This window comes from Garra rufa, chromosome 6, assembly GCF_049309525.1.
Source record: "Garra rufa chromosome 6, GarRuf1.0, whole genome shotgun sequence".
NCBI lineage: Eukaryota > Metazoa > Chordata > Actinopteri > Cypriniformes > Cyprinidae > Garra > Garra rufa.
This window is the reverse complement of record NC_133366.1, coordinates 56020664-56039479: the sequence shown is the minus strand read 5'-3', so window position 1 is coordinate 56039479 and position 18816 is coordinate 56020664. Positions and strand designations below refer to the sequence as shown.

General features: G+C 41.0%; 1 protein-coding gene across 1 annotated transcript in view; it reads right to left on the bottom strand.

The window, feature by feature from the left end:
* cps1 (carbamoyl-phosphate synthase 1, mitochondrial) overlaps window positions 1-17698 on the bottom strand; it is a 73792-nt gene extending 56094 nt beyond the window's left edge. The window contains exons 1-18 of the mRNA XM_073841950.1: window positions 17606-17698; window positions 17361-17470; window positions 16865-17009; window positions 16296-16385; window positions 15386-15442; window positions 15207-15299; window positions 15043-15132; window positions 14820-14948; window positions 14459-14565; window positions 12117-12258; window positions 11634-11711; window positions 11341-11439; window positions 11144-11239; window positions 5297-5486; window positions 5044-5208; window positions 4812-4933; window positions 1902-2046; window positions 18-228 (exon numbers count right to left, since the gene is read on the bottom strand). Of these exons, the coding sequence (XP_073698051.1) occupies window positions 18-228; window positions 1902-2046; window positions 4812-4933; window positions 5044-5208; window positions 5297-5486; window positions 11144-11239; window positions 11341-11439; window positions 11634-11711; window positions 12117-12258; window positions 14459-14565; window positions 14820-14948; window positions 15043-15132; window positions 15207-15299; window positions 15386-15442; window positions 16296-16385; window positions 16865-17009; window positions 17361-17470; window positions 17606-17698 (2162 nt within the window). The remainder of the gene's footprint in view (window positions 1-17; window positions 229-1901; window positions 2047-4811; window positions 4934-5043; window positions 5209-5296; window positions 5487-11143; window positions 11240-11340; window positions 11440-11633; window positions 11712-12116; window positions 12259-14458; window positions 14566-14819; window positions 14949-15042; window positions 15133-15206; window positions 15300-15385; window positions 15443-16295; window positions 16386-16864; window positions 17010-17360; window positions 17471-17605) is intronic.
* Between the last annotated feature and the right edge of the window lie 1118 nt (window positions 17699-18816).

Sequence of the window (18816 nt, the reverse complement as noted above, 5' to 3'; positions counted from 1 at the left end):
ACATATTATGATCTTACCCTGTGGCTTTGGACGCCAGTGCTGAGCTCCTGGAGAGGCGGGCATTCACCTCAATGATACAGTACTCCAGAGAGGACGGATGCAGGGCATATTGGATATTGCACTCTCCCACAATGCCCAGATGACGTACTACTTTAATAGCGGTCTCTCTCAGCATGTGGTACTCCTCATTGGACAAAGTCTGGCTGGGTGCGACCACGATGGAGTCACCTTTGAGATGACCAGAAAGGACTATTAACTGAAGCTCTTGAGGATTTACAATACATGTCCACACCTGATGTAAATTACATGGCTTTATGGGTTATGAACTTGAATACGTGTATGCAGGGATCAATGACAAACAACGTCAAAAACGATGAAAAGGAGACATCTTTTAAAAATGTTAATACACATGTACCACAATCTTCAAAATATCATTTTTGATTTCATAAAAAAAAGAAATCTTTATGAACAATAGTTTTGATTTATTGACTACATTAAAACAAGTCCATTAAAGAACTAGTTTACCCCTGAATTTAAATTTCCTGATAATTTACTCAAATCTTTCTTTTTTCAGTGGAAAAGAAATTAAGGTTTTTGAGGAAAACATTCCAGGATTTTTCCCCATATAGTGGACTTCATTGGGGATAAGTGGGTTGAAGGTCCAAATTGCAGTTTCAATGCAGTTTCAAGAAAGACATGAACATCTTAGATAACATGGGGTAAGTAAATTCTTATGTTAATTCTGGAGTGAACTAATACTTTTATGTAACCACTGAGGTAAAAAGTAATCAAATGCTTTCCTTACATCCTGAATACATGCAAGTCTTGATCAATACTTGTTATTGAATATGTTATATATATATATATATATTATGAATCTGACTGGAGTTTTCTGAATTGAAATTAATTCAATTTGACAAATCCAAACTAACCTTATAATATGATATATTAAAATAATAAATGTAAATATATATTTCAGATATTTTAATGTGTGTAATTTTCAAAAAAAAATTAAATGTAAGACCTTCTGAAATTGAGATTTATACATCATCTGAAAGCTGAAAAAAATAAGCTTTCCTTTGATGTATGGTTTGTTAGGATAGAAAAATCTGGAGCCTGAGGGTGCAAAGAAAATCTAAATATTGAGAAAATTGTCTTTAAAGTTGTCCAAATGATGTTCTTAACAATGCATATTACTAATCAAAAATTAAGTTTTGATAGATTTATGGTAGGAAAATCACAAAATATATTCACGGAACGTGATTTTTACTTAATATCCTAATGATTTTTGGCATAAAAGAAAAATATTGCTACAAATATACCCGTGCTACTTAAGACTGGTTTTGTGCCACAAAACCAGTCATAAGGTTAAATTTTACAAAACTGAGATGTTTACATCATATAAAAAAAGCTTTTTATTGATATATGGTTTGTTAGGATAGGACAATATTTGGCCGAGATACATCTATTTGAAAATCTGGAATCTGAGGGTGCAAAAAAATGAAAATACTGAGAAAATCACCTTTAAAGTTGTCCAAATTAAATTCTTAACAATGCATATTACTAATCAAAAATTACATTTTGATATATTTATAGTAGGAAATTTACAAAAAAATCTTCATGGAACATGATCTTTACTTAATTTCCTAATGATTTTTGGCATAAAAGGAAAATCAATAATTTTGACCCATACAATGTATTTTTGACTATTGCTACAAATATACCCCAACGACTTAAGACTGGTTTTGTGGTCCAGGGTCACATATATGAATTTTTTTTAATAATACAAAAAAATAAAAAATAAACCTTAACCCCTTATTTACTGAATGATGTAACAGAACAATAAGTATAACATCACTAGCCTGTGAACAAGATTATCTTCCACATAGACAGTATGATACCTGTATGGATGCCCAGAGGGTCAAAGTTCTCCATATTGCAGACAGTGACACAGTTATCAGCAACATCTCTCACCACCTCATATTCCACCTCCTTCCAGCCCAGCAGTGACTTTTCCACCAAGATCTGGCTGCTCATGGCCAGGGCCTGTAACAGAACAGCGCAAGAGTGAATGGACTTAACCCACTTTCATCATGCCAAACAATCTCGAAAGCAGCCATATGAAGAGGAATCAAAATTTCCTTGATCTTCTTAAGATAAAAGAGCGTGCTATGAACACATACTGAAACACATACAGAAGTCAACTTCATAACCAGTGAAAAAAAAGAGCTTTTATTGAGAATCTAAGCTGCAAAAATGCGGGTTTATTGATGGATGAAGCAGTTAAAAATGATATTGGACCTGACAGCAAACCCACAGCATACAAATAAGTAAAAATTTAGGTAGGAGTCTTAAACACATGTATACAGGGTGAAAAAAGTCCATTATAAACTAATAGTTAAAAAACAATAACAAACATTATTTATTGCACATAATTTACATTAAAAATGACCCTGTTCAAAAATTTACATACCAGGGCTCGAAATTGCGACCGTTTTGGTCGCATATGCTCCCAAAATTTAATCTGCGCGACCTCAATGTATTTGGGAGCATATGTGCGAGCGCTAGAAATTGTTGTGGTGCGACTTGGTTTCATTACTTTACAAAACTTTCGCTAGCCTAACTACTGTACAGACTGCTGTGAGCTGATACAGTGACAGGTTCGCCGTTCTCTCTTTTGATTGTGGACAATTAAAAGGTCTCCACAGTCTGCTTTTGAAGAAATCTGAATATTTTGTGCTACAGCGTACTTCGTCAGATACAATTCTGGCGCCTCCGTCTCATTATACTGTACAACGCGGCATACATTCACATCAAATGATAACTCAGCGGCACTCACGCAGGGGCGTAATTTCCACTGGGGACACGCTTTTCAAAATCCCGTTGGTGACCTCCCAATTTCAAATGGTTTTGTTAAAGTAATATCTTGTATTGTAGAATGCACGCTCCGCGCTGTCGAGAGTTTCACGCGATCGTTAAAACGAAACCAAAAGTAAAACGCGCACGCGCATTCAAAAGCAATTTTAATACCCCACGTTTAGAGAGCGACTTCCCAACACGCGCAAATTAGGCTACATAACATATCTAGGCTGTTATTAGTATGTGGTCTATAATAAGTTGTGAAGTGTCTATAGCTCTGTATCATGCTTGAAAAATTCGGTCTCTATTTGCACTTCGAATATTGAAAGAGTAGCCTACTTAGATCGTGCCTGCATTTATCGTCTATACACGACGAAAGAAGTGTCGTTTATTTTTTTGTTGTTTATACTGTAGATTGTTTAAAAATGCAGTGGTTGCCTCTAATTTAAATGGCTCTACCTATAGTAGAGAAAATAAACATCTTGTTCATGTACTCATATAAATACTCATATTTACTCATTTAAATATATAAAAAAGGCTTTCAGAATTAGCCCATTTGCTTATAAAACATCTGCAATCAGAATTGTGAAAAATGAAAAATCAAGTTTGGCACATTACTAAAAAGAAATTAGGTGCTCCTAAAAATTTTTTGGTGCTCCTAACTTTTCGAAGTTGGGAGCACCAGTGCTACCAAGTAAAAAAGTTAATTTTGAGCCCTGCATACACTTGATTCTTCATACTGTGTTCTTACCTGAATGATCCACAGCTGTTTGTTTTTTGTTTTTTGTTTGTTTTTTAGCAATAGTTGTTCATGAGTTCCTTGTTTGTCCTGAACAGTTAAACTGCCCACTGTTCCTCAGAAAAATCCTTCAGGTACCACAAATTCTTTGGTTTTCCAGCATTTTTGTGTATTTGAACCCTTTCCAACAATGACTATGATTTTGAGATCCATCTTTTCACACTGAGGACAACTGAGGGACTCATATGCAGCTATTACAGAAGTTTCAATCGCTCACTGATGCTCCAGAAGGAAACACAATGCATTAAGAGCTGGGGGTGAATTTGAAGATCAGGGTAAATTAAATGCAACTTATTTTGTCTTCTGGGAAACATGTAAATATGATCTCTGGCATCTGAAGGTTAGTGCTAATTGAAAAAACATGATATTTAGGCAAAATAAGAAAAATATACACATCTTTATTCTGTTTAAAAGTTTACACCCCCGGCTCTTAATACATTGTTTTGCCTTCTGAAGCATCAGTGAGTGTTTGAATCTTCTGTAGTAGTTGCATATGAGTCCCTCAGTTGTCCTCAGTGTGATAAATTTGTCCTCAGAAGATAGATCTTAAAATCATACAGACATCGTTGAAATGGATTCAAATACACAAAAATGCTGAAAAACCCAAGAATTTATGGAACCTGAAGAATTTTTCTGAAGAACAGCAGGCAGTTTAACTGTTCAGGACAAACAAGGGACTCATGAACAACTGGCACTAAACAAAAAAACACAGCTGTGGACCATTCAGGTAAGAACACAGTATTAGGAATCAAGGGGAACTTTTGAATGGGGTCATTTTTATAAACTCAACTATTATTCTCTCTTGTGGACTGATTGTAAACATCTTTTATGTGACATATCTTACTCAGGTCAGTACTAAATAAACAATAACATGCATTTTGTATGATCCCACTTATTTTGGTAAAATACTTAATATTTTGCAGATTCTGAAAGGGGGATGTAGACTTTTGACCTCAACTGCATATATATATACACATAAAATAAGACCTCTTACATCAAATATTAAACAATGTTTAACAAAACTCTCTTTGTTCAGGAACACTCAGCATTTCTGCCCTATACCTGATCATAACGCAAATCATTTTTAAATTCAGAGCATCAGCATTAATAAAATGAATTAACATCGTGTTATGTCATGTTTTACAGTGCTTACCTTGCGAGCAGTGTCCTCTAGCTTCTCTTTATTAGCACACAGGCCCGAGCCAAGGCCACCCAGGGCATAAGCTGATCTCAGCATGACAGGATAGCCAATCTCATCTGCTGCCTTCAAGGCATCTGCCACCTTCCAGACAAAAATGCTCATCAGTACATAATCACAAACAAATATCTATTTGTTTTAAAATCACAACTTTCAGCAGGGTCACAGCTTAATTTTGCTAATGTACATCTCACCGTTTTAACAGCAATACTTGGAGCAATCTTTTCACTGATCTCCATTAGTTTATCTGAAAAGAGCTGGCGGTCCTCAGTGGCCATGATGGACTCCACAGGTGTGCCCAAAACTTGCACTCCATACTTCTGCAGGACGCCCCTCTGAAAAAGCTCCACCCCTGACACAACAGACAGGGAACATAATGCACCATCAATCAAGCCTTTCAGTGTTGGTTATTTTGGTAAGGTTTGATGCTGTATGCGCACCGCAGTTGAGAGCCGTCTGTCCTCCCATGGAGAGCAGGATGCCGTCGGGTCGCTCTACGTTGATCACCTCCGTAACAAATTCAGGAGTGACGGGCAGGAAGTACACAGAGTCTGCCTGTTTGGTGCCAACCTCGTTAGTCTGTACCGAGGCAATGTTGGGGTTAATCAGCACTGTTTGCAGGTTTTCCTCCTGTTGGCAGAAACCAGAAATAAGAAACACTGCTGTGAGCAAGAACACCTGTACTTTTGCTTCAAGTAGGCCAGTGGTTCTCAAACCGTGGTACACAATACGACTCTGGAAAATGTACAACTCTCTTGTATTAAAAAAGAAAATAAATAAAAAGATCGGATTTATTCAAAATAGAAATCTTTCAAACAATATACGTTTTTGTTATCACTTCTTATCAATTTAAAACATGCTTGCTAAATAAAAGTATTAATTTCTTTCAAAAAAAAAAAGAAAGAATAAAAATTTACTGACCACAAATTTTTAAATGGCAGTTTATGTTGTTACAAAATATTTATCTTTTAAATAAATGCTGATATTTTAAACTCATTTAAAAAATATTTTGTTGAAACATAATTTAAGCAACACAATTGTTTTCAACGTTGATAAATCAACATATTAGAATGATTTCTGAAGGATAATGTGACACTGAAGACTGGAGTAATGATGCTGAAAATTCAGCTTTGCACAGGAATAAATAACATTTTTAAAAACTAATATTATAAAAAAAAACATGTTAATCGAAATAAAGCAATAAAATACAATTAAAAAACCTCATATGACATGACAAAAATGAAAATTAGAAATGCTGCCTTGACAATTAATTGAAATAACTTTGAAGTACTAAAATTGCTAAAACAAAAATAAAAATAAGTTGATTTAAACAAAACAAAATCTAATAAAAATGACAAAAGCACACAACTAAATTACTAAAACTGAGAGTAAAAAATAAAATGAAAACAAAAATAAAAAAAACACTAAACACTGTATTAGTATATAAATAATACTAAATAAAACTAACAAAGACTCAACAAAAAAAAAAAAAGCAAGAAAAAAAATCTCAAAAGAGAGATTTGAAACTGATTTCCTGTCACAAGCGGGACGACTGAGAGTGGGGATCCAAATGCAAGGCTTTATTATGAAGATCGTAGACAGACAGACATGGTCGAAATCACCAGCAAACATCAACAGCGAAGACAATCCAAGAGCGTAATCCAACACAACAGGCGTGGGGTCAAAACCAGGTGGGCAGTCCAAAGGAAACAATGAAATGAAAACAAGAAACTAGAAAACTATGGCTAAGACTGGGAAAACAAAAACAGAACTATGGCTAGGGAAAACAACAAGGAGACTAGGAGAACCTGGGAGCAAGGAAAACGCTTGGTAATGTCCGCAAATGCAAATCAATACTTCGCGATGTGTGTGTGTGATGAGCTGGCTTTTATGTCTGATAAACAGGAAGCTACCATAGAGGCAGCAGAGGGAGCAGCAACAGTCAGTGTGGGTAAGAGCTCCCTCTGCTGGCCTGGTGTGACATAGCCCCCCCCCAAGGAGCGGCTTCCAGACGCTCCAACAGAAACAACAGGAAGAAACAGTCCAGGGGAGCGGTGGGGGGGGCCAGGAGACTGAGGCAGAACGGGTTGTGCAAGGGCCCTCCAGAGCATAGCAGGAGATTCGGGAACCCTCCAGGGCAGAGCTGAAGGCAGAGCAGTCCTTTGAGGTGGAGTAAGAGTCTTAGGAGCCCTCCAGGGCGGAGCAGGAGGCGGAGCAGCCCTCCGGGGCGGAGCAGGAGGCAGAGCAAGAGGCGGAGCGGCCCTCCAGGGCGGAGCTGGAGGTGGAGCAAGAGGCGGAGCGGCCCTCCAGGGCGGAGCAGGAGGCGGAGCGGCCTTCCAGGGCGGAGCAGGAGGCGCAGGAACCCTCCAGGGCGGAACAGGAGGCGCAGAAGCCCTCCAGGGCGGAACAGGAGGCGCAGGAGCCCTCCAGGGCGGAACAGGAGGCGCAGGAGCCCTCCAGGGCGGAGCAGGAGGCGCAGGAGCCCTCCAGGTCGGAGCAGGAGGCGCAGGAGCCCTCCAGGGCGGAGCAGGAGGCGCAGGAGCCCTCCAGGGCGGAGCAGGAGGCGCAGAAGCCCTCCAGGGCGGAGCAGGAGGCGCAGGAGCCCTCCAGGGCGGAACAGGCAGCCGCATCATGGACTGGGACCTGGGGAGAGCAGAGACAGAGGAGGCAGACAGAGCAAGGAGAGAAGTAGAGAGTTCATAGGAGAACGTGGCCTCCATGGCCGTGACTAGGCAGACGAGAACTTCTGGTACGGTTTTCGTGGCTGTTACTGGGCAGACAGAGACTTCTGGAATGGCCCCAAAAGCCGAGACAGAGATGACAGGGAGCCTAGGTTGTACAGGTAGAGCAGGGAGTTCTGGCAGAGCAAGGAGTCTTGGCGGAGCAGACAGAGCAAGGAATCTTGGCGGAGCAGGTAGAGCAGGGAATTTTGGCGGAGCAGACAGAGCAAGGAATCTTGGCGGAACAGGCAGAGCCAGGAACCTTGGCGGAGCAGGCAAAGCAGGGAACCCTGGTGGTGCTGACAGAGCAGGGAGCATAGGCGGTGCAGGCAGAGCGTGAAGCCTTGGCGGTGCAGGCAGAGCATGAAGCCTTGGCGGAGCGGGCAGAGCGTGAAGCCTTGGCGGAGCGGGCAAAGCGTGAAGCCCTGGCGAGCGGGCAAAGCGTGAAGCCCTGGCGGAGCGGGCAGAGCGTGAAGCCTTGGCGGAGTGGGCAGAGCGTGGAGTTCCGCTATGCACGCCACCTCCGAAAGAGGTATAGGCGCAGCGGACATGCGTGCAGATGAGGCCTCCAGAGCAAACTTGTGGACAGACTCATGGGCTGAAGAGGCCACTGGGGCGCAGTGTGCAGCCCACACACTCAAAATGGCGATTGCCATAACAGGTAACGCAGTAGGCAGAGGAATGCCCTCCGGGTCAGTGGGCGTGAGGTTTGGGAGCGTTGGCTCTGCGTGACTTGGGGGCGCTGGCTCTGCATGGCTTGGGGGCGTTGGCTCTGGATGACTTGGGGGCGTTGGCTCTGCATGGCTTGGGAGCGTTGGCTCTGCACGACCTGGGAGCGTTGGATCTGCATGACTTGGGAGCGTTGGCTCTGAACTCTCGGGGGAGACGTGACTTGGCCTTGGAGGATCAGCTGTGACTTGACCTGACTCAAGAGGAGCTGCTTGGTTTGACTCAGCAGGAATAGCAGCTGTGACGTGGCTTGATTTGGCAGAAACAACAGCTGGAGTGGATTCGAGAGAGGCAGACATGACGCTAGCTGGCTGTGGTCTTATTGACATGATGTGAGCGGGCTCTGGCTTGGCAGACGTGACATTGGCTGTAGCTGGCTTGGCTGTCATAGCATTAGCAGTCACTGGTTTGGGTGACGTGGCGTTAGCAAGTACTGGCTTGACTGACGTGGCGTTAGCAGACGAGGGCTTGGCTGACATAGCGTTAGCTGATGCTGGCTTGGCTGGTGCTGATAGTAAGGGACCAACTGATCGAGCTGACAGCAGTGGTGGGTCCTCCAAGCTTGATATTAGTCTCTGATAAGTCCTGGAAGGGTGAGAGTCTGATGCTGTAGCCACCATGTTGATGACAGACTCAGGTATGGCGGCCATCTTGCGTGCAGGTTCAGGCGTGGCGGCCATTTTGTGTGCGAGCATGGGTGTGGCGGCCATCTTGGGTGCAGGCTCTGGCATGGCGACCATCTTTGCAGCAGGCTCTGGCATGGCAGCCATCTTTGCAGCAGGCTCTGGCGTGGCGACCATCTTAGCAGCAGGCTCTGGCGTGGCAGCCATCTTTGCAGCAGGCTCTGGCGTGGCGACCATCTTTGCAGTAGGCTCTGGCGTGGCGGCCATCTTGTGAGCAGGATCTGGAAGAGTGGCCATCTTGTGAACAGACTCGGGAAAGGCGGCCATCTTTGTAACAGGCTCAGGAGGGACAGCAGTCTGGTGAACAGGCTTGGGGATGGCGGCCATCTTGTGAACAGGATCTGGAAGAGCGGCCATTTTGGATGCAGACTCAGGAAAGGCGGCCATCTTATGAGCTGACTCGGGAAGGACAGCCATCTTGGAAACAGGCCTTGGGACAGCGGCCATCTTGTGAACAGGCCTTGGGATGGTAGCCATCTTGGGGGCAGACTCTGGAGTGGCGGCAGCCATCTTGGGTGCAGATTCTGGCATGGCGGCGGCCATCTTTGTGACAGGCTCAGGAGGGACGGCAGTCTGGTGAACAGGCTTGGGGATGGTGGCCATCTTGTGAATGGGCTTGGGGGTGGCAGCCATCTTGTGAGAGAACTTAGACGTGGTAGACTTCTTGTGAGCTGGGTCCAATTGGGTGACCATCTTGAATGCAGACTCAGGAAGAATAGTCATCCCGTAAGCAGATTCTGGAAAGGCAGCCATCTTGTGAATAGGTGCAGGAAAGGTAGCCATCTTGTGAAGGGGCTCTTGAAGGACAGCAGTCTTGTGAGCAGGCTTTGAAATGGCGGCCATCTTGTGAACGGGCTTTGGGATGGCAGCCATTTTGTGCTGTAGCTTTAGGCTGGCAGACATCTTGTGCTGAGGCCCTACTAGTAGTCCCACAGTGTACGGAGATCCACAATGCGACAACACAAAGTCAATAAATTGTGTGAGGCTCCAACTAGGGTCCTCATCGGGTAAATTGTCACTAATGTCTGTGTCCAACCCACTCCAGAAACATTCTTTCAACATAAATTCGTCACAAGGTGCCAGGTGACTGTAAGTAATAAATTCCTCAACATAACATTCGATACGTCGGCCATCTTGAGAAATGGAGCAGAGAAAACTTACGGGGTCGGACAACCTTCCTGCTGAATCCATCCTGAGGGGTAGTTCTGCTGGTGGATAAAGCCGCTGGATCTGGGTTTGGCGAAGTATTCTGTCACAAGCGGGACGACTGAGAGTGGGGATCCAAATGCAAGGCTTTATTATAAAGATCGTAGACAGACAGACATGGTCGAAATCACCAGCAAACATCAACAGCGAAGACAATCCAAGAGCGTAATCCAACACAACAGGCGTGGGGTCAAAACCAGGTGGGCAGTCCAAAGGAAACAATGAAATGAAAACAAGAAACTAGAAAACTATGGCTAAGACTGGGAAAACAAAAACAGAACTATGGCTAGGGAAAACAACTAGGAGAACCTGGGAGCAAGGAAAACGCTTGGTAATGTCCGCAAATGCAAATCAATACTTCGCGATGTGTGTGTGATGAGCTGGCTTTTATGTCTGATAAACAGGAAGCTACCATAGAGGCAGCAGAGGGAGCAGCAACAGTCAGTGTGGGTAAGAGCTCCCTCTGCTGGCCTGGTGTGACATTTCCAAATTGATAATAAAAAAACATGCCATTATGTGTGTTACTAACAGGCCTTAAAGTTGCCCGGCTGTTGTGTTTTGGATGCTGTTGGCTAGTGCTCCAACTGGCTTAGCTAGCTTTACCAGCAAGACTTCCCTGGTTGACCAGCTTCACAACAAAAGCATTTTGCTGATGAACAATGCACCTAAGGGTAATACATCAGCAACAAACTAGCATACTGTACACCATCTTGAACCTGCATAGAAATCTATGCTAAGGCCTAAAACGTTTTTGACAACAAAATGTTCAAAAAGACAAAAGAATTAGCTGCTAATGGTGTAAAAAAAGAAAAGCCAGGGCAAGCATGTCTGTGCAAGGGTGGTAGTTGGATGGTCTGATTTTATCAAAGGTGGTACTGGCCTGAAATGTCCTAAAATGACTGAACACTGAAAAGAAACACAACCAGCAGAGATTAACAAAACATCTCACCTTCATAGCTTTGACAGCCTGGGATCCTGAGTAGTCAAACTCTCCCGCCTGACCGATGGACAGGCCTCCAGATCCCAGCACCAGCACTTTGGACACCTGGGTAATACAAGGACAACAAACAAGCATCTGTATCTGTACTCAACACAATGTGCAATGAGCAGACAGGACTTCCAACTCATGTAGTTTGTCTCCCCCACCTGGATTCTCTGAGTAACAGCAGGTTTCTTTGGCATCACAGATGCAATGCTCCCTTCCTTCCCCTTTCTTATCAGAGAGATGAAAGCATCAAACAGGAACTATAAAAGATAATTGAAGAAAGTGTTCAAGTACACTGGCTGGTTTTTAATGAAATAATCAGCACCCTGCTGTGTAGGGTAGTCGTGTATAAATCCCTACAGAGGGCTCAACACAACATGATCAAGAGAGAACATTCAGCCATGAAAAACAAAAAGATCAGACTCTTCACCATCCTCTGACAGTGCTGTGGTACCTCTGTGTCTGTGGGTCCTCCTTTGGCCTCGGGGTGGAACTGCGCTGTGAACACTGGCTTGGTTTTATGCATAATGCCCTGAAAGAGAAGAAGAGAAAGCAGCGTTTGGCTTTAACCCAGATTCCTCTAAAAACAAACCGTTTTTTATAAATATAAATCTTTTCTAAACAGCCTAAGAGGTCATTAGCAATAACAACAGATGCAATCAACCTGATGCTGAGGTATGTTGCTTTAACAGCAAAATGCATTATTGAAAAACCTTCCAGGCTCTTGTAATTAATTTTTCGCCAGGCAGTCACAGTTCAAGTAAAAGTTCACCTAACAAGAAAAACTTTTCTGTACTTTGACAGATTCAGTCCCCTGTCATTTTATAGAAAAGCCAACCCAAAAATTCATTTTTACCCATATTCCATGGAGGAGAAAAAGTCAAACCAGGCTTGGAATGACATGAAGGTGGTTAAATGATAAGAATTAAATCCAGACCTCATTGGTTCCATCATTTGCGTTAATGAAGAGAGGACTCCAGCCTGGAGGAAGGGACTCGCTGTCAATGCCATACCCATGATTCTGAGCTGTGATGAAGGCTTGGCCAGTCATCACATTCACAACTGGCTGGTTTTGGCCCCTGTACAAAATGAGAAGTCTTTTTAATTAGTCTTAAGGACAAAAATGAGAAAAGTTAAGCTCTTTTTCTGACAGTGTAATCCATTCTCAGACTCACATTAAAAAGAATTTGACATATAATTAGTAAATTATGGTCTATATATCTTAAAGGGGTCATGACATGAGAAATCAAATTTGCCCTGATCTTTTGGGATATACAGTGCCTTGCAAAAGTATTCATACCCCTTAATTTTTTCACATTTTGTTTTGTTGCAGCATTATGGTAAACTGCTTTAAATTACTTTTTCCCACATCAATCTACATCATAATGACAAAGCACAAAACAGGTTTGTAACAACTTTGCAAATTTATTAGAAATAAAAAACTGAAAAGATCCCGTTGCATAAGTATTCACACCCTTTTCTGGGACACTCAAAATTTAGCTCAGGAGCATTCATATTGCTTCTAGATGTTACTACACTTCGAGTGGAGTTAAACTGTGGCAAATTTATTTGAATGAGTATGATTTAGAAAGGCACACACCTCTAAGAAAAGGTCTAACAAAAAACAAGTCCTGAGGTCAAGATAACTGCATGTAGGCCTCAGTGACAGACTTGCATTAAGGCAATGATCTAGGGAAGAGTTCAGAAAAAAATCTGCTGCACTGAAGGTTCACAGAAGCATGTAACCTCCATTATCCATAATGTAAGACGATTGGAACAACTAGGACTCTAGAAAATGTCTGCCAGCCCCCATCCAAGCTGACAGAGCTTGAGAGGTGAAAAGGTGAGGCAAAGAATGGCAGACAATTGACAAATGCAGATGTGCAAAGCTTTTCACATCATACCCAAAAAGACTTGAGGCTGTAAAGGTGCTTCAACTATGTACTGAGTTAAGGGTATGAATACTTATGCAATGTACAGTCGTGGCCAAAAGTTTTGAGAATGACACAAATATTAGTTTTTACAAAGTTTGCTGCTCAACTGCTTTTAGAGCTTTGTTTCAGTTGTTTCTGTGATGTACTGAAATATAATTACAAGCACTTCATACGTTTCAAAGGCTTTTATCGACAATTACGTGACAATTACGTTCTTTTTCTGGACCTCTGCAATTCAACTGGGCATGCTCTCAATCAACTTCTGGGCCAAATCCTGACTGATAGCAACCCATTCTTTCATAATCACTTCTTGGAGTTTGTCAGAATTAGTGGGTTTTTGTTTGTCCACCCGCCTCTTGAGGATTGACCACAAGTTCTCAATGGGATTAAGATCTGGGGAGTTTCCAGGCCATGGACCCAAAATTTCAACGTTTTGGTCCCCGAGCCACTTAGTTATCACTTTTGCCTTATGGCACGGTGCTCCATCGCGCTGGAAAATGCATTGTTCTTCACCAAACTGTTGTTGGATTGTTGGAAGAAGTTGCTGTTGGGGGGTGTTTTGGTACCATTCTTTATTCATGGCTGTGTTTTTGGGCAAAATTTTGAGTGAGCCCACTCCCTTGGATGAGAAGCAACCCCACACATGAATGGTCTCAGGATGCTTTACTGTTGGCATGACACAGGACTGATGGTAGCGCTCACCTTTTCTTCTCCGGACAAGCCTTTTTCCAGATGCCCCAAACAATCAGAAAGAGGCTTCATCTGAGAATATGACTTTGCCCCAGTCCTCAGCAGTCCATTCGCCATACTTTTTGCAGAAGATCAATCTGTCCCTGATGTTTGTTTGTTTTTGGAGAGAAGTGGCTTCTTTGCTGCCCTTCTTGACACCAGGCCTTCTTCCAAAAGTCTTGGCCTCACTGTGTGTGCAGATGCGCTCACACCTGCCTGCTGCCATTCCTGAGCAAGCTCTGCACTGGTGGCACTCCGATCCCGCAGCTGAATCCTTTTCCGTTTGTTCTGTTTCTTCCAGACAGACTGGATGATGAGATCAGATCTCTGTGTGGAGCACTGGCTGATGTCAGATCCATTGTGCAAACAAAAATCTCACTGGATTATTACAATTAATGGCAAAATGAATGTTTGGAAATGTATACTGATATTTCCTACTGACACACAAAAATAACTGACTTTTTTTAGCTGGTGAAAATACTAGTGTTGTAATCATTTTGGCCACCACTGTACTTTTTTTTTTTGTGTGCAAAAAAACTTTATTAACATAAGTAAAGCTCAAGTAACACTAAAATATGACCCCTTTAAAAATATGTTGTATAATAATATTTTGTACCTGTTTCCCATTGGTAGTTTATAAGACTGTGCACCAGCTGCCAGAGCTGTGATTTGATTTCCCATACAAATACCAAACACTGGTTGAGGACGGTCACTTTCCAATACCTGATGGTCATTATGATGGAGAGATAAAAGATGAGCATAGTGTGATGATTTATTGATTTTCAAATATCCATATTAATTAGTGTGGCTGAATTTAATCCAATGTAATGTTTTCCAATGTAAAAAATAGTCATCATCAACTGCTTAACTTCTGTAATAAGACATATGTCCTAGAAAAACAGTCAGCAGTAAATGCTGTTTTAGATGAAAGAGATGAATTGTTCAAAATAAAGACAATGCTATCTATCATACTGTACCTTGCGGACATTTTGAATCAGGGTCTTTGCCAGTGAAGGATCTCCCGGGCCGTTGGAGATGAACAGACCGTCATACTCCAAACTCATCAGGTCTTGGTCCCATGGCACTAAATGCACCTCTGCTCCACACTAGGATGTAAAAATGAAAAGTCTTAAAATATGACAAGCTAGCTATATTGTCTCCTCATCTTTCTAGGAGGAGACCCCAACCACGATTTCTTACCTTGACAAGTAGCCGTATAATGTTGTGCTTGATTCCACAGTCAACAGCAACCACTTTGATAGGATTGCCTTTCCCAAACACTTGAATTTCCTTAAAAGCAGGAAAAGACATGGTGAACACTTACTGAAAATGCAATGCAACTGCAATTCATGAATGCGGGTTACCTTGGTTGAGACTTCAGCTACAAGATTTCGCTGGTTTGGGTCTGTGATCTCCACTGGCTGTCCATCAAATTCAATCTTGCCTAAAACAGTACCCTTATTTGAAGACAAACAAACCTTTAGAATGTATTTAAGCGTAAGTTTTGGCAAACTACATACTTCAAAGTAGCATAAATGCTGACCTTGTCTCTAATAATTTTTGTCAGCATCCTGGTATCTATACCAAAAAGTGCCGGCACCTGCAAGCACAGGAAAAAAAAGCTTTACATACTTACTGTAGAAGTGAGTAGAAATAAGAATGCATTGGTGGCCAAAATTATTAGAACACTAGGATTTTCACTAGCTAAAAATTGGTTTTAAGTCAGTTATTTCTATCTTTTGCTGTAGTGTGTCAGTAGGAAATGTCAGCTTACATTTCCAAACATTAATTTTGCCATAAATTCTAAGAATCCAGTCTGACAACAGCCAGTGCTCGACACAGAGATCTGATCTCATCATCATCCAGTCTGTCTGGATGAAATTACATGAAGAAACTGAGACAGACTAAATCCAGAAGAACTGTGGCAACATCTCCAAGGTGCTTCAAGAATCCTACCTGCAAAGCTACGGTACTGTTAAAAGTTTTAGGCACTTGTGTAAAAATGCTGTAAAATGAGGATGCTGTCAAAAACTAGATTTTCTGTATCAATTAACTTAACTATATTAAATCAACATTTGGTGTGACCATCCTTTGCGTTTAAAGCAGCTTTTGCCCTATGCGCACTTGCACATATTTTTCAGATAGATCTCTTGAAGCATCTTCAAGAAGTTGCCACAGTTCTTCTGGATTTAGTCTGTCTTAGTTTGTTGTGTTTCTTCATGTCATTCCAGAGAGATTAGATGATGATGAGATCAGATCTCTGTGTGGAGCATTGACTCCTTGTGCAAACAAAAATCTCATTGGATTATTACAATAAATGTTTGGAAATGTAAACTGATATTTCGTACTGACACACTAGAGCAAAAGATAAAACTAACTTTAAAACCAAATTTTAGCTGGTGAAAACACTTGTACTCTAATCATTTTGGCCACCACTGTATATGGAAACCCACCTTTTCTTCTTGAAGCCACTGTGCCAGTGATTTCACAGAGTTCCAGTGACTGTACTCAGAACTGTAGTCCTGAACCAGCAATCCTGACACCTTCGGACAACAAATATATGGAAATAAACCATCGTTACTGCATATATGGGCTAAATTTTAATATTCTATATTTTGTTTTATAGGTCTCTTTGGCCCGGTTTCACAGACTGGGCTTAGACTAAGCCAGGATTAGGCCATAGTACAATTAGGACATTTAAGTATTTTTTATAAATGTGCTTAGAAAAAAAACATTACTGGTGTGCATCTTGGGACAAAACAAAGGCACTGATATATTTTAAAACCAATCAGTGCAATTTTATTTCAAGTTGAAACAGCTCAGACTTACATTTTAGCCTAGGACTAGGCTTAAGCCTTATCTGTGAAACTGGGGGTTTGTCACTTTATTTTCCAAACTTTTGACAAGTAATATTTACATTTATGTATTTGGTAGATGATTTTATCTAAACCTTACTGCATTCAATATATTATATAGTGCATTCCATACGGAATCAAACTTATGATTTTAGCATTGTTAGTACCTGAATGCGATCAGATTCCACATTTTTCCTCAATCCCAGCTCATCCAGTTCCTGTGTATTAGGAACACCGTAGTTTCCCACAATGGGGTAGGTAAGGGTCAGGATCTGTCCTCTGTAACTGGGGTCTGTCAGAGCCTCAGGATAGCTGGATATGATACACAAAAATTAAGATACTAATACTAATACTGACATATCAAAACCTAATATAATAATCTTAAAATTAGAAAAGGAAACTGGTAATACTGATTTCACAAAACCAAAGCATTTGGGTCTTATGTAGCAAAAACTTTTAAGAAGAGATATTAAGTTTGAAAACTGTAGCTGCAAGAGTGTTCTGGGTGGCTGGTAGACTGATGCCAGCCTGAAGGACTTGAAGATTTAGGAGTTACAGCTGAAATATTTTGGACTTTTACACAAACGTTGCCAGTGATTTTTCATCTGGGAAGTTTTCTTTTGCCAAAAAAAATGTGACCATATTCAGAGTGTCTCTTCTCACCCAACTAGTCCTGTGTTAAAGACCAGCTCTCCAGCTGAAGAGTGATCATGGCCAAAGGAGTAGCCCATCATCTTTGTGCCATCTTCAAGCACCAGGTGCGCAGTCTGAGCCTGGAAATTAAACTACTGTATATTTAAAAGCAACAAGTGTGTGGATTCATGATGTAAAACAAGCAAATGTAAGACAGATTTCCAGGATTTCTGACTTTCCGAATCACTTATCCACCTGACACAAAATTAACACACCTTCATGCTGAGTAATCTTGTCGACGGTCTCCAGTTGCGCCATCCCAGCCTCAGTGATTTGGCAACTCCACAGACTGTTAAGATTTTTGACATATTCTGTCCTGAAGTGTTCTGTTCCCTTAATAATGCGCTATTGTCAAAAAACCTGTGAATATCAACTATGGCAGGGAATACAGAACGCTCTGTTCACCTGCTGCCGTTGTGAGCAGAGTTGTAAATCAGCTCTGGAGCACAAAAGAGTTTGACTCTCTCATCGCTTACTCAACGCGCTGTGCTCTGATTGGCCTGTTTGACTTCGATTGCTGAAGACGATAATCAGCGTTTTAAATCTGTACATCATGTTTAGGCCTCCATGTAAAATAATTCAGTACTACACACCTGTACTTTTAAAATTAATAACTGCAATCTAACTGATGCCACTATAATAATCACCAGTGGTGTTATTGTTATCTAAAACCAAAACTTTTAAAATCGTTTTTGTTAAATCAAATAAACCTTAAGTAAAATAACATGTTAGATGAAAATCGAAAACCATTTTTTTTTTTTGCCTAATAGAACTAAGTATGTTGAAAGGCTAACATTTCTAAAAACTACCTACATTTGAAATAGAATAAAATTTATCTAAATAGAATTATTACAACTATAATTAAAATGAAAACTGAAAATATAAAAATTAAAGTTGATTCAAAATATCAATACTGTCATAGTACATAATAATACTAAAATAACAATGATTGAAAGCATTAATGGAGGTTTAATGTGGTAACTCTGAACCACAAAACCAGACATAATGGTCCATTTTTTAAAATCGAGATTTTGCATAACCGGAAAGCTGAAAAAAAAAAAGCTTTCCATTGATGTGTGGTTTGGACAATCTGAGGGTGCAAAAGAATATTGAGAAAATCGCCTTTAAAGTTGTTCGATATATTTACGGTAGGAGATTTACAAAATATCTTCATGGAACATTATCTCTACTTAATATCCTAATGATTTTTGCCATAAAAGAAAAATCATTAATTTTGACCCCTACAGTTTATTTTTTAGCTATTTCTACAAATATACCCAAGCTACATATGACTGGTTTTAGTGGTCCAGTATAGTGGATTTATAGTAAGTTGCTTTAATAACAACATCTATTAAACCTCAAATATCACCACAGTTGTAATAGAGAATAATAAATAATAAAATATAACAGTTGTATAATAGTTTGT